The 16,821-nt window shown below is 33.3% G+C and overlaps 1 protein-coding gene across 1 annotated transcript; it reads left to right on the top strand.

Annotated features, from left to right (window-relative positions):
• Positions 1–9,878: 9,878 nt before the first annotated feature.
• On the top strand, positions 9,879–12,453 carry LOC117343245. The gene is made up of 3 exons (XM_033905586.1): positions 9,879–10,109; positions 10,743–11,115; positions 11,828–12,453. The coding sequence occupies exons 1-3, from the start codon at positions 9,927–9,929 to the stop codon at positions 12,235–12,237; spliced, it is 966 nt and encodes a 321-aa protein (XP_033761477.1). The 5' UTR covers positions 9,879–9,926; the 3' UTR covers positions 12,238–12,453.
• The last annotated feature ends 4,368 nt before the right edge of the window (positions 12,454–16,821 follow it).

Genomic DNA, 16,821 nt, shown 5'->3' with positions numbered 1-16,821 from the left:
GATCACATTTGATTACAAGCTAATTGCCCTATAAATTACATTTTCATTTGTAACATTTAATATTTGTCAGGTTTTGTTACTTTCTATTTGCAGATATTTTGTCAAGTTTATATTAAAAGCTCAAACCTTAGCCTAACATGATTTTCTAATTGCCTTTCACCCACGGTTTCATTATAAACCCTCAAAAGACAAGGTAATTTAAACTCATCAAGATATCCCAGACAGATCTTGCAATCCCTGTATTGAATAATCTTTAAAGGTAGGTCTTTGTAAGACAAAGTCAAACCTTCTCTCTAGATCTACTTGTCTTATCTTTATTTTACTCTTCTTCTCTTAATCATTTAATTTAAACACAAGGGTAATTTAACCTATATATGAAATCTGAGAAAGATGTATCAAGATCTTTCCAAGTGATATGTATAAACTGCAACTGTCAAAATCTAAGATGGCCACACCTGTCGACCTAGATGTTGTTTCATGATCAATACTCAAAATAGGCAGAGCTACCTAGGTGTCGAGGGGGGATTTAGTAACATCAAGTTTGAAAATTATCTTTCTAGTATTTACTATCTACTAGTATTTAGTACACTATATATAATCTTTGTGATGACAAATTAAAGATGGATCGACCATAGAGGCATGAAGGACTACAGGCAAAGGGTCATTTTACAGTCGATTATCTGAAGAAGGTGGACTTAAAAAGATTAACAGACTTGGACTTGGACAAGACATATATACGTAAATCGTAATTATTTATACTGTTTACAGACATGTACAGGGCATCCAGTTGACCCTTGACTTTTAGCAATTTCAGAAGTCAAATAACTATTTCTGAGAAATCTGAAGGGTCAAAATATATGTCCAATAGACAAATCCCTTCGAACCTAAGAGTCAGATCTCAATTTGGGGAGTCAAAAAGACAAAAAACATATCAAGGGTCTACTGGATGCCCTGTACATATATAAAGTGTGTAGTGTATAAACATCAGAAGCTTGTATACTTACGAACTTTCTGTATTTTATAGCACGTATAAAACATTGTAGGTAGGCTGACCAGCGTTAGGACACGTGTTAACATACTAGTGTTGAAGTAGTGAACAAAAGGAAACAGCCGCATTTTCCCGGTCACACTGTAAGGATACTCCATCCTCAGCTTTCTGTAAAAGTCAAGTAATCCATAATGAAATAGCCACCAATTAAAAAAACAGATATTTCTAATATTGTGTAATAGTTATGTGTCCTTTTTATTAAAATATATTGATTAAAATTAAAAAATGTATATGAATGAAAATAAGTGTTATAATAATTGATTTAAACTTATGTGATTGGATGCTAGCTGACATCCGTGTAAGTCAGTATACAGGCTTTCACCTTTTTATCCATAAATTATAATAATCTATAATACTGTAAAAGTAACTGCTGCTTAATATGTACTATTAATGAAAATTTGTAATAAACGTTGCTAGCTATATATATTTAAACATCTAAATTATTATAAATTAATCATTAATCATTTTAAAGATAAAAAGTTTGCTTTTACTAATTACCCAACTGAACCTTAAAAATCTTGCCCGTTTTACCACCATTTTCTATAATTCAGACCCCCCTTATTCCCCTATTCAAGATATTGTTACCATTGTGTAGTCCGTTTCTGTATAAAGGTATAATGATAGTTGGTGAAATGTCCATAGCAACTATGTAAACATTTATATCCAGGCTTTCCATCAATTGGTTGTGTTGTTGAAAAGTTTCAATAAAAAACTTATATGTACTTTTTAACTGATCCACAGATTATCATAGCTTTGTGTGTTCCTATCGTTTTTTTTTCTTTTTTTGTCGGATTGCCATTGCCCCGAGAAAGCATGAACCTGGCATTGCTTGCTGAGCTCTGGCACGAACACATTCAAGTGATGCATGGTTGATGGTACCAGGACACACACAGCGGTTAAGTATTTCAAGTGATGATTCACTTTGTCCTTGGTAGGAAAAAGCATTTGTATGCATGATTATGACTTTCTGTCTGAAGTTGTTAGCCTCAGGTTCTGCTGTCAATATTGTAAACCAAATGGTTTGACGAGTCAGTAAACTTTTTTACTCGGACCGAAGCTTGTCTGGTCTCCAGCAACTCCTATTCAAAGCTTAAGTCTTAGCATTTTTCATGATGCTGCCTCCTTCCCTACTGTGATGGTTGCTGTGGACAAATATATTGCAGCCACTAATGTACCATTTCCAGCTGATAGGTTCTGAGTGCTCAGATGCTACATGTTTAAAACCAATAACTACCGACAAAATTAAAGACCATTCTGGTCCAGTTTCAGGACCTTTCAGGTCCATTCTTGTCTTTAGGAGGACCCGTCCATTTCTATCTTTCTAACGTCTCCTTGCTAAGCTTAAGTCTAATTAAAGGATTTAGTACCAGATATCAAATTGGGATTACAAAGATGATCCTTGCGACCATGCTTTATATATTCCTTCTATTTTGGTCATATAATAACTAATACAATATAAAATGTACTATTCCTGCACAGTACCGTACCCAGAACCGGTCAGAGCAGCAGAAGAGCTATATGGAGTTGTGTGTAGAGTAGCTAGTATGTCTGTATTTTACGTTATTGATGGAAGATTTGCTATCCATGTTATGACTACTTGAATATAAACCATTGTTCGTAGATATATATCGCTGGTTCAATGAAAGAAAAACATGCGAAACACACTTACGGGTTAACTTTGTCCATGGTTGCGGCCTTTTCCAATGTGACCTTCTAACTCGAAGAGACGTTTGAGTTTGTTCGATTAGGAACATATACAACAGTGCTTTTTTTTACGCTTTTAATATTTCTGGCCTAAAATTTATTTTATCATTCACTTCATCAATTGTACCGCTTTTATTCTTAAGAGAATAATATGAAATGATTTGAATTAAAATGCAGTGGAGTGAAGAAGGCAAATTGATCGAATTTTCACATAAATATATATGTATAACCTAATCGAACGCACCATTATTGTTGATTACAATTTACGGAATTTCATTTTATAAAAGCGGCACGCGAAACTACATATATGAGTTAAAAACAATTGTGAACGAACGGTTTGTAATAATTTATACTTATATAAGGTCATCAGAGACCATTTCGATGTTTATGATATTTTTTAAAAAAGGAAATCATTTTATTTATCAAAATCCATCCACACTTTTAGTAAGATATTTTGAGGGATTTGTCTCCCTTAGACCTGATTGGACAATGATAACTAGCTCATACGAGATATTTTATTTTGATTCTGTTTAAAAAAAAGTATAAACATTCTCATCTCATCTAAATAAAACAGCTTAATTTCTTTTTTAAAAGCATCCTTTTGATTTCTTAAAACTTTTCTGTTTTTAGCATTAGAACGAGTTTGCTAATGAAGTTCCAAGATAAATAAAATACAAAGAGCTCTTCGATGTTTTTATCTATTGAGTTACCTGGTGTACCTCTGAATGCTACTATATCGAATTTTTGTTTCTACGTGTACATATGCACTTAGTTTCCCGCAAAATTCCATGTATCTGTACTATTATACATCACATTTCAAACACTATTCATACGCCCTTCACGGGTAGAAAGATCATGTTCTTGAATACCAACATTGTGAATTCTATGACACCAGGGTTTCACATTTCCCTCTCCTCTGGGGAGGAGATACAGTTTTACAGGTGATACAGTTTTTTCAGACAATCTATATTTTTGAGCATATTTTTTTTTGGAAAAAAAAAACAGAAAATAGGCCAGCTTTTGTCAAAAATGAGGTCGAATTTGATAGGAGTTAAAATATTCCTTCACGACTCCGTCTTTGTAAATTTTGTTATAGATTCAAATGGAAAATTAAATTTATTAAAATATAAAATAAATTCTAGAATAAGGACAGTTTTTCTAGCAAAATAGGCCAAGCAACGATCGAATGACTTCGATACTAAGTAATCTATAATACTTATGTTGTCTTTCAATGGTCCCAACTTTTGCTTTACATGGACTGTATATATAAAATGCTATTTATTTTTTGTTCAAATTGTTTGTTCACGTTAAGATATGTTTTGTTATCATTTTTCCAATCGATCCTATTTTTTTTGGATGAGACAATGTAACAAAGTTGACTGATTATAATTTTTTTATAGATCACAAGTTGATCCGATTATTTTTTTTCAAATAAGAAAAAGAGAAAAAAAACATGCAAAACATGTCTCGAATAAGCGATATTTGTTCATTTAAGCTTTAGTTCTAAAAAATACGTTTTGTCTGAATTCAGATAATTTACTGGTCTCACTTTTCAACACGGACTGGATATACAGTACGGGGATTTAACACAAATGCCCAACCCACTGTATAATACATACTTGTATATTAGAATGTCTCCCTGTATCTAAAATATTAAAGTTTTAAATAAAATTGAGTTTGGTCTCTATAGCGTATGTCTGATTTTAGAGACACCAATTTCCTAACTAGGAGGAGATAATCTAGTATTGTAGTTGAGCAGAGCAATTCTAAACAGAAAACTCAGGGTTGGTGGCCAGTCTAACATGTAGCTACGGTCCGTGGGTTGGAAATTCGTGCCAAGTTTGTCCCTGTGTGAATATCAATATATTGTAATGAACACAGATTTTCGTTGAAATCAAAAGTCGTCTATATCGGTTGATTGAGATTAATTATCCCACCGCTGCCACCAATGTAACGAAATCCGTTACACTATCTGATCTGCTTTAATCAAAATCCTTCTATGATGTCACCTTACATTGTATATTGACTTATGTGACCCTTTGATAAAGAATAAATCCTGAACTTGCTCTTCAAAACCATTGAATCAGATAAGTACAGACAACGGTTTGTAACAACAACGTGTCTACGTCTGCTATCCGCCAATCGTACCTTTCCGCCTCATCTCACTTCAATAAAACAAAATAGCCTGAGTGAGAGATAATCTGTCGTGTCCTTTCGTTCAACAAGCAGATTTGATCTAGCGTTGGCGAGTACACCCCTAACATGAGTATTTCGTCAAAGGACGAATCATTAGAAATTATTTGCATTAAATGTTCTGATTAAAAATGGTAGGGAAGTTTGTTTTTAGTTACAGATAAAATGCCACAAACACATATCGATAAAACATTGACCTTGAAATGCATTCTGCTCGCCTGACCATATCGCCATCAATATACAATGTACATTGTAAATTTCTACCGATCGTCATTTGTAAATATTTTTGACGATTTTTACGATTTCCCCTGGTCAGTTGAAGTTTTAATTAAAATTATAGCTCAATAAACAATCGATATGAAATTGTGTATTTCACGAAGTTGAAGTTGTAAGTCCAAATATCGCCTTCTGACATATATTGACTATGATGACGTAATGTGCGGAAACGGCTCCTGTTCTTCGCGTGTGTGTTTTGGTTGCCAATCGCATCTCATGCGTTAATCCAGAGCAGGATCTCAATGTACTTGATGTCCTAAAACATAACATTATAATTTACCTGGACCTTTAATTCTTATTTTTCCTAATAAAATTCTGATTTCTTTGTTGATTGGAGAGACAATTTTGATAACAAACCGTCATGAATGTTTACCTTACATCAGTAAGACAATTAAGTGATGACGTCACCACACAACGTCTCCCAGTCATTAAATATATATGTGGGCAGTTTGCGTCCTGGTCTCTTATCAATCCGGATTGACCACATCGTTACAGATTGTTCACAATGTTCCGTGATGAAGAGACATTCTAGTCACATAAAAATATAATCTCAATTCAACGCCGTGTTCATATACGTTACGTCACTACTTTGTAGGTCGTCATAGATAACAGTGTTCATGTGTTATAGCTTTGTACGTCGCCACAGATAACAGTGTTCATGTGTTATAGCTTTGTACGTCGCCACAGATAACAGTGTTCGTGTGTTATAGCTTTGTACGTCGCCACCGATAACAGTGTTCATGTGTTATAGCTTTGTACGTCGCCACCGATAACAGTGTTCATGTGTTATAGCTTTGTACGTCGTCTCAGATAACAGTGTTCATGTGTTACAGCTTTGTACGTCGTCTCAGATAACAGTGTTCATGTGTTACAGCTTTGTACGTCGTCTCAGATAACAGTGTTCATGTGTTACAGCTTTGTACGTCGTCTCAGATAACAGTGTTCATGTGTTATAGCTTTGTACGTCGTCTCAGATAACAGTGTTCATGTGTTATAGCTTTGTACGTCGCCACCGATAACAGTGTTCATGTGTTATAGCTTTGTACGTCGCCACCGATAACAGTGTTCATGTGTTATAGCTTTGTACGTCGTCTCAGATAACAGTGTTCAAGTTTGTAACTTTGTACGTCGTCATAGATAACAGTGTTCATGTGTAATCGCCTTGTGCGTATATCATTTCTGTTTTTACAAACATCAACCGAAGTATGTGTTTATTTACTTTCTTTGTTTATTGCCCGTAAACAACCAATGTCAATTTGAGGCGGGGTCTAAGACATTGACATCACAGTTGTGTTGTAAACAGATATATACAGGCCTAGAGCAATATATGTTCTATATTTAACTGTTGACGTAGTTTTTCGTACGCTGTATATGACATATTAGTGGAAACAAATTACAACGCGTATTGGTCTAAATTTGGATATATCAACAAAGCCTCTGGTCACAGAGACTTATTTACCAAACAATGTTAAATACTTCGAACCCTCTGAGTTACATAATCTAACAATGACCCTTTAAGGCGGTCAACCATATTCGGCTTGACCACACATTGACATCTCGGTAATATGCCTTGTTTACCTATAAACGATCTGATATATGATTAGCATGCGTACGTACGTATGAGCGTATGATACGAGGCTATTGAATCGGTGTTTACGGATTAAGTATTGTACATAATGTGTAGTGTTCAATATATGAAGAGCGAGAAAGCGTACTCTCTCCCCCCCCCCCCCCCCCCCCCCCCCCCTTTAGAAATCAACATCCTACAGTTTAGATACCTTAGTGAATTCTATGTTTCTCTATAAATCTGAAGTGAGGTTACGAAAACATGAACATCGTTGAACTTTTATTTCTTTGAAATTTTGTAAGCGAACTTTATGATTACGGCATTCCACCACAAATTGTATAGTTTGCGGAAAACTACGCCGATATTCTTAAGATATAGCTGTAAGGATTAGGACGTTATTTTTTACATCTCATTTCTATTTAATAAATCGGAATGTAGTTATCATAAATGCAGATTTATGTTCTAGTTTTATCTTAAAAATGTGTTATTTCAAAAAGATTGAATTTCTATAAAAAGAATAAATAAATGAATAAACTAAAGAAAATAATTAAATGGAATTGCACCAATATTTTACTCCTTTTCCGCAAAAATAGTCCAAAATGAAATTTCGTATTTACTACATTGGAGATGGAAAATGCACTTTTTGTCACAACTCAGTAAGTGACGAATTTTATTATTCAAATACGCAAATGTGAGAATGCTAGATATTATTATTTATTTTATTTTTTTCAATACTATAATATTTAATTTGAGTGTCACGCATCATATTACAAATGTACAATGAGGGTAACGACAAAAGCTTGTTAAAAATGTACATGATGTCCAGCCGTATCCGGCTTATGAGTCTCTTTAAAAAATATGTATGCTCTTCGAATATCAAATGTCAGACCTTTATCTTTATACAGGTAGTATAGCCTATGTCGACGTTTAAATATTCATAAGTTTTGTTCTAAGTTATGTTTCATCATAAAATATATAGATTTCGATAAAAGATATTGAAGATAATTATTTTGGTACCTATAATATGAAATAAAATATAAAGATAATAGGAATAATCATCAATGTTACATGGGATTTCGAAGGTATTTCGTCACCGGTTACCTGGAGTTTAAGAGTGTCCGGCGGCTATAATGGTTGGAGGGATTAGTACATAGCTGGCTCGGGGAGGGATTAGTGGCCGTACTGGTTATATCTTTCATTGTTATAAATTTCACACTTTATCATAATTATTATGTTTTATAAATAAAACAGAAAATACATTTGTTCAATTTTAACCTTTACATTGAAAGGGCACATTATCAATAAGTTTAAGTCAACGTTACATGTTTCATTGTGATATATAACAGGTATATATAATCAGAGACTTATATACATGTATCTGATATACAAGTGTCTGATATTATTCACGTAATAAATAGTTCAATCTTATTATTACAAAGAAACTCTAGTCTATATAATTGTCACTTCCTTTAACACGAGTATATGGTAATCATAACTCTTGCAAATTCAAGTTATTTTATGAAATTTAATGTTAAATTATACTTGTATATAATGTTTAGAATACAAAAGTTCAATTTCTCAAAGTATATCATAATCACTTAGGTCCCTTTATGAAATTTAATGTTAATGTTCAGGAAACACTAGTATATGATACACGGGTATATAATTGTCATTATCCTGGATTTTTTTTACTCCAAGTGGATAACATGTGAAGCTTCATCAGCATATGCAGTCACATCCATCGTGTTGTTTCGTAGTCTCATCTTGATAGTCTGGAGTCTCCATTCCAGTTGGCGATAATTCCTCTTTACACATGGTTTACCTCCAGCTTGATACTCTAACATTCTCCAAGAAATCAACCCTAATCTGGGCATTTGCAAAATAACTAATGGAATTGGTAAATAGTTTGGAACCAGGGGGGGGGGGGGGGGGACAAGAAAAAATATTGAAAGTACACTGTATATCATTGTTACCTGTACATGGTGCATTTTTAATTATGAAAGATTTTTCCATTATTTCATTTTTAAAGTGTTGTGTAATATCATTATTAATATAAGTAATAAATTATCACTATATGTATTCTGTTATTAATACGTACATATGAATGTATATTTTTAAAGGTATTATTTTTTTCACTTTTATTGTTAGTCACATTTGAGTCCCATGTATACGTATACTGAAACAGACTATACCTACATTTTCCACAGGTAAACTCAGGTAATGTTTATATAGCAAAAACAACATGTTGGCTGAGTGGGAATGAACCGGGTGAACTGTACTTAGTCTACTTGACAAATCAAGAGTTATCTCCTTTATATCAACATGTGAATCAATAAAAATATAATTTATTTAGGAATATACTTTAAACATTTGACACATAATTAATATGTAAATGTTCAGAATGCACTCAAACATGAAACAGATGTAGTGATATACAAATCTGTGTTGAAAATTTGTACATATGGTGAAATCGATTTTATTTGTATATAAAGTCACATGCAGTATACTGATAGTAGGTCTTTAAATATAAGAATGTGTTATTGCTCAAACACAGGTACGAATGTACCACCGTGTAAGCAAAGAATGCTAGATATGAGAATGGTAAAAATGAGAATTGTAAAGATGAGAAAAAAATACATACAACTTTGATATAACAGGGGAAATCTCGAGCTAAAATGAGTGAACTCCTATAAAAATTGAATTAAGCGAACCATTAACATTACAAGTATGTATTGAATACTTTCCGGCCATTTTGTCATTCAACTGTACAGTTGTAAAACGATATCTCATGTTAATCATTTCAATACATTCAAGGAAGTCAAAAATTCTTGCCAACTAGAGGAGTCACGGCCCTCCAATCAGAGTTACAATTGTACCTACGTCACAACCGAAAATGCTGTCACACCGAGACAATAGCTTTAAATTTCGGTATCGCTTCGTAACACGTTACGCCTGATTTGACAAACAGGTCGCGGCCTTGTTATAAACGTCATATGTGAGTTATGTAATATTCCTGTGACGTTTAGTTTTGAATAATCGCAGTGGTTCTCGGATTTCGGCATCTCTATATAAACCTCCTTGTAGAGTGGGTTCCCCAGTCTGTTCTGAACCTGGTAGCGGTAACAACAAACACAGTTGATGATGTTGCCACTTCGTATACCTGCTGTGCTGTACCTTTTGGTGACCGTATACCTCGCGATCGACCCCGTGCACGGACATGGATACCTTAAGAAGCCTCCTAGCAGAAGCACCATGTGGAGGTTTGGGTTCAACACACCAAAAAATTACGATGACAATCAGCTCTTCTGTGGTGGGTTAGGGGTAAGCAACGATTTTTTCTCTTGTTATTTTTTCATGACTTGTTAATTATCATTCTTTTATCTGTTAATTGGTAAACTTAATTAAATGGCGCTAAATACTACGGAAATGATATGATTCCATTTCAGCGACAAAAATGGCTTACTTGAAGTTATGGGAATCTCCCTTTTTGAAAGAATACACTCCATTCTAATGTTTAAAAGGCTTATAGTATTTGCCCATTTTGGCACAAGAAGCTATTTAATTTTCCGGGACAAAATAATACAAATACTTTTTTGTTAGATTTGATTATACATTTTGTATCCAAATCCGAAGAGGAAATGGAATGCCGTAATCAATATATTTATATACATTTGAGTAAATCATGTGGTAGTTTTATGAAGGTGAATTTCAATATTATGTAGACTATTAGTTATATAGTAATATATAATGTACGCATGTTTGTATTTACATGTAGGTTTTAAGGGTTTTTTTCGGGTTTCTATTCATTTTTATTGAATGTTAAAATAAAATGTTGAGGATTTCTAAGACACCGTACTCGAAATAACTTAACTCAACTTGCAAATCTAGCTTTTCAATATAATTGAAATGTTAATTTTTTGAGGTTTAAGAGTTTATATATCTTCACTCTTTCAGAAACAAAAAAGTCTGGGCGGGAAATGTGGTTTGTGCGGGGATGCGTACGACCAGCCAGCGCCGAGGGACAACGAGGCTGGCGGGAAATACGCCAAAGGGGTCATCTCGGAATACTATACCCAGGATTCCGTCATCGAGATCACCGCTAAAATAACAACCAATCATCTGGGCTATTTCGAATACCGCCTCTGTGAAAATAATGACATCACAAAAACGATTACGAGGGAATGTCTGAAACATTTGCTTGTAAACCCAGACACAGGAGAGACAAAGCACTACATTGGGAAAACCAAAGATGACATTGTCACCAGACTTCAACTTCCAAAGGGTGTCACATGTTCACAATGCATTGTGCAGTGGCGATATCACACAGGTATGTCTGAAAACATGCATGTTCATTTTCTGTCATTTGATCAAAGTTTTTCTCATGATAATGATTTAAAAATGCATACAGAAACTGTGTATGTTATGTAGTTGTTTCACAATGTCGAACATGTTGACAAACGACAGATCAAATATGGTGTGGATGTTAATTACCTGCATGTGGTCAGGGCGTAAAGTGACCCTAGCTCACGTGACACACATATATCGTCTCTGTCCATTGTCCATCTATTCAGGGCTCACAATTTAGTAGGAAAACTTGTTAGATAAGATCAACTTATTTAACAATGACTTATTGGCCCCCTACAAGTGTTGATGTACATAAATAGGACTTAGATATCGGTGCTATACATACATCTGTAAAGATGCCTGCGTTAATGAATATTGGAAATAGTTAAATATATCAAAACACTTTAATACAAAAACTGAGACTTATTCAACTTGCAATAATACAAAACTATACATTTGTGACAAGGTAAAGAAAACTTAAAAATAAAACGCTGATATTTTCAGGAAAAATTAGTGATTGATGCATTTTGTTTCTAAAATCTGGAATAACAAATGTATTTACGGATCTGGCAGATACCGATTAATCTGTGCTGTTTTCATAATGCAAGGTCATTACAGGGGTATTTTCATGTACAGTATTTACACCGTGTACCTTATCTTAGTAATAAAACAAAGATTTATTTATTTATTTACAGAAAACCGTTGGGGGAAAGATGAGATTACTGGTAAAGAATGTTTGGGATGTGGGCCACAGGAAGAGTTCTATGGTTGTGCAGACATAGCCATCACCAATGACGGGCCGGTAGCTACCACACAAGCGACGCAACCACCAGCTACCATGACGACCATTCTAAAATCATCACCAGCAGCAGCAACAACAACAGAATCAACCAAAACGACAGATAATAAACCACCACCAACAACACCGAGCTCCAAATTGTCCTGTGTGGCTATCGCCGCGCCGGCGGACGACAATTACTGCAATACTAACTGTAACCGGGCGCCGTATCACTGCCCTGCCGAATTTTGTTTATGCAATGGACCCGTGCCCACCGGCAAGGGACGCTTTATCAAACTGTTACTAACTGGTATCATTATGGATTAATTATAATTGATCATTGTTAACACGTGTTGTAAAGAGCAGATAACTCTTCCACCAGGAGGGGACAAAATCATGTCAATTATTCTAACGGTAAACATTTTTATTTGACCTCCTGTTTTTATTTATTCATAGTGAATATTGTAAAGTCGTTAGTATGTATTCCTGTTTGTGTACTGGTTATGTTAAATTGTAAATAAAATACTCTTTTGCTTATCCAAATGGGTATTTATGTTTTTATTACATGTACATTTTTTTTTTGGTTTCGATGGAAACTTTGTGCGAAAAGTTTAAAATAAATCTTTACATCAAACACAGCGTCCAATTTATTCTTGTGTGCGACACACGGTTCCTTAAATCACTCAGGTTGAAAAAATAATAATAATCGCAGATTAAAATAGTATGTTTTGTCTAGTCCATAGGCAGTGACCAGCTAAGTTGTTTTCTCATCAATATGAGTTGTGTTATCTTAACTTTCAGAATCAATTTGCGGAAATTTCAAAATCAGCAAATCACTTCGTTCAGTCTGTCAATCATGTCCAATGCACACTTTTGATTAGATCATCGATTTGTATTTAACACAGCGATATATTTTCTATTTTGGTTTATTACAAAACAACTGCATTTTATTACATTTTTACCAGTGAAATATCAAAAATTATTCATTCTATAAAAGTGATATTTTTCACTAGTGAAGAATATCATATTTTTCACTAGTGAAAAATATCACTTTTGCTGATTTGACCAATCAAATTAATGATTAGAAAATAGCAAAATAATTGACCAATCAGAAAGCCCGACATATACGTCAGCAGCTGGACAGGGGAAACTACTTTTTTTTGTTTACAAATTATCGCTGTAGTCCTAGTTAGCATACGGGATAGGGTTTTCGTTGATAAAAAATGTAATAAACAGAATATCTAACAGTGTCTTCAGTAAAACCAAATATATTTCACTCGTGTGGCTAATATTTTGATATTTTTCACTCGTGCTGCGCACTCGTGAAAAATATCAAAATATTAGCCCCACTCGTGAAATATATCTGGTATTACTGAAGACACTGTTAGATATCCTCTATATCTTTTATATGATTTTTAGTTATATGTAACAGTAATAACTCACAACTAACTATAAACATTTACGTATAGCAAGAAATGATAGCCTTGTCTGACACCCAATGGAAGTCTTAAATGTATGTCTCGAAGTCTGCGCCATGACGATGTCACTAGTCCCGGATTTTTAAACTTTTAACAGACAATCAGAAATACGTTCCCAGAACACAATTTCTAGTTTCCAAGTTCACCTACAGCAAGTTATACTAAAACAAACCACATTTGAGCTTTGGACCCTTGCGATAATTTTTACAATGCTGTCTTCGAACAATAACCCATGCATATATCTACTTATTAAGTATACTGATGACATGGTAGTTTTGACTGAGACTCCTGCGATGAGCTACAACAAATGTTATATTCATTATCACACTACATGTACACAAGTAAATGGGACCTTACTGTGAATATAAGCAAGACTAAAGTGGCTGCTTTTCGTAATGGTTGTATACTTAAAAATAATGAAGTTTGGTATTACAAAAGATGTAGATTAGAAAATGCTAATGAATTAATTACCTCTGTGTACTACTAAATTATAATGGCTCATTCAGGATCACACAGTAGAAAATATCAGAACAAGGTAGAAAAGTATAATTATCTAAATTAAATGTATGCCGAAAAATATTTCAATGTTGAAACACAACTGTCTGTATTAGCTATGGTTGCGACATATGGGGATTTCATTCAACCCCGGATGTAGAGAAAGTACATATTATTTTACTTATCATAAATACATGTAATTATGATGTAACGAATATATAAATGCACTCTCCAATCATTGTTGTGTATTAGCCGTTCCACGGCTGAACCTGTATATTTGTACATGTTTATGTTTTCTGTGAAATCTTCTCTATGTATAAGTCTGTACTCTAAACTGATGAGCTAATTAAAGAACGTGAACTTGAACTTGAACCATGTGTATTGAGGATGTTACCTTAAAGAGATATCAGTAGAAGAAGGTTAATTTATCAGAATATCTAACTTACATACTTTTTTTTTTTTTTTTTAGTATAAGCGAGATTTTTCAAAAAGGAACAGTCAAACCTGTATTAAGCGGCCACCAAAGGGACCGACAGATATTGGCTGCTTAAGACAGGTGGCTGCTTCAACCAGGTTGGCCAGAAACGGCCTGTTGCCCAATTTTTTTTTTCAACTGTTCATTGAATTTATCATATTATAATCCACTTATTGATATTGATAACAATATTCCATGTAGAGTGTATTTTGAAATTAAAACCAACAAAGATTAAAATTTTGATAAATTTGATAAATTTTGCATTCATGTATACTGTGACAGTGTATATTTTTTGCGCGTTGAAATTTTCGCTTAGTCAGCTTCCAAACTGTTCGCGGTGTGGATATTTTCGCGCTGTCAGTCAGGATGAAAATATATTTTTAAGCTGCAATGTCATTGGCCATGTACGTAAAGTAAGATTTTTTTTACTTCGGGAAACTCCATTGAAAGCTCGCTCCGATCGGCCCAGTAAGATTACACATACTTTGAACATGATAATTTGTTGGATGTGTGATCATTGCAATATGTCTGTAATACAAAAAGTATATGTCACATATTTTAGTAAAAACATTTTATTCCTGTTTACATAATATAAGTAACTTGTATTGTGTGGTAGAAAAGAGTTTCGTTTTTTTAATTGTTACTTAGAGATAAGGATACACAATTATGTAAAATCCCTCAGGTTTTGTTTGGTTAACGAGAAAAGATTATGATGACTAAGTTGGTTTGTTATATACATTTGTATACATATGTATTGTATACATTGCCATCTCCAGCTGAAGTAGTTCTTCAGAGGATAGATTACTCCTCAGAATGTATATACATGTATGTGAGTTATTACTGCCGCAAATAAAATAATTCATAATAAGATAATGCATTTGTTTTGTAAAAAATGTCAGTACAGTGTATTTAAAATAAAAATTAATTTTTTCTATAACTTATATTTTTATTCGGTTTTCAAAACAAAAAATAAATACACATGACACAATTTGACAATACATTCGTTCCTTTTACCTTCATCCATTTTTTCATATCACAAATTCAAACACTCTTGATATATATAAGCATCCATTGCATACTATTTCCTTTCATACTATTTCCTTTCATACTTATTCAAGTACTCATATCTGGATATTTGTATAGTATGGAAGTATATATATACACACATCATTATGACTGACATTTATATCACTGTTTGTATTTATTTATTTTCTTAGAGAAAGAAATATATTTTATATGTTTCTTTACAATCAAAACAAAAGATAGAAATGTGTATTTTTTTTTTATTAAAGGAGGGAGATGCATGATACAGACAAACACAAGACAGACAGATACCACAGACAGACAACTACAAGGACAGACAGATTGAAGAAAAAATAAAAAAAATACATATATATATATAAACACATATAAGACATCTATTAGGACAAACAGCTAGACAGACAGACACCCGACGGACAACTATAAAGACATCCAAACACGAACAGATAATTGGAAAGACAGACAGATTGACAAACAGACAAACACAAGACAGACACTTCAGACATACAAAAAGGCCTTCGGAAGAAAGAAAAAAATTGATAAGTGAATTGAAAACACTTTTAAGAAATACTTGCTGAAAATATATGATAGAATTTTATAAATGTCATTGGCTTTTTGCAAACAGTCAGAGTTTGAGAAGAAAAATATATTCAATATAATAAATACTTACAAAAGGAGAACCTTTTTCAATTTTTCCCAACCTTTGTTAAAACATTCAAGAGAAGCTTCACCCTTCCCAATTGCTGCATACTTTTTGACATTGTGGTTTTCTCTTATTGAATTGATAAGAGCATTTTTAGAGTAGTGTTCAGACATATGGTTTTATAGATGTAATGTTTAATGATGATGTTAATCTCATTATCAACTTTATTATACACATTTCTAACTGATGGGAGTCCAAATATAAAAGACTGTTTATTCATAGTAAAAGGAATTAAAAGTGCATCCAGAAGTATTTCTAGACTCTGCAATAAATCCTGTACTTTTTGACAATCCCAAAAAATATGTGTTATGGTTTCGGACTCTGAATTACAAAATGTGCAAAGAGGGTTTATAACAATATTTGCCTTGAAAAGCAAAGAATTTGTTGTCAAAATATTATGTAAAATTCTGTATTGGAACCACTGAAGTTTTGAATCATTGGTTATTTTGAAAGGAAGAGAGAATATATTTCCCCAGACAGAATCATCAAAATCATAATTATCAGCCCATTTTTTTTTCTACCAGTAGGAATTTCATCATTCTTAGACAAAATTTTATATAAATGTCTGGTTCCCTTTGTCCTGTTAATGAATGGTTCTATGTTAAAAGGAATGAAGGGGAGTATAAGTTTTGTATCTTGGATACTTTGTATATGAATATTTAGTTTAACTGTATTGACAATACCTTGAAACTGAAGAAAGTTGGTAACTACACCATATT

This window comes from Pecten maximus, chromosome 15, assembly GCF_902652985.1.
Source record: "Pecten maximus chromosome 15, xPecMax1.1, whole genome shotgun sequence".
Taxonomy (NCBI): Eukaryota; Metazoa; Mollusca; class Bivalvia; order Pectinida; family Pectinidae; genus Pecten; species Pecten maximus.
The sequence above is the reverse complement of the archived record's forward strand: the minus strand, read 5'-3'. Positions and strand labels throughout refer to the sequence as shown.

Coding starts and splice junctions, on each gene's coding strand:
- LOC117343245 (XM_033905586.1), top strand. CDS start 9,927: ATGATGTTGCCACTTCGTATACCTGCTGTGCTGTACCTTTTGGTGACC. Junction 10,110..10,742: donor TCTTCTGTGGTGGGTTAGGG/GTAAGCAACGAT, acceptor TCACTCTTTCAG/AAACAAAAAAGTCTGGGCGG. Junction 11,116..11,827: donor GCAGTGGCGATATCACACAG/GTATGTCTGAAA, acceptor ATTTATTTACAG/AAAACCGTTGGGGGAAAGAT.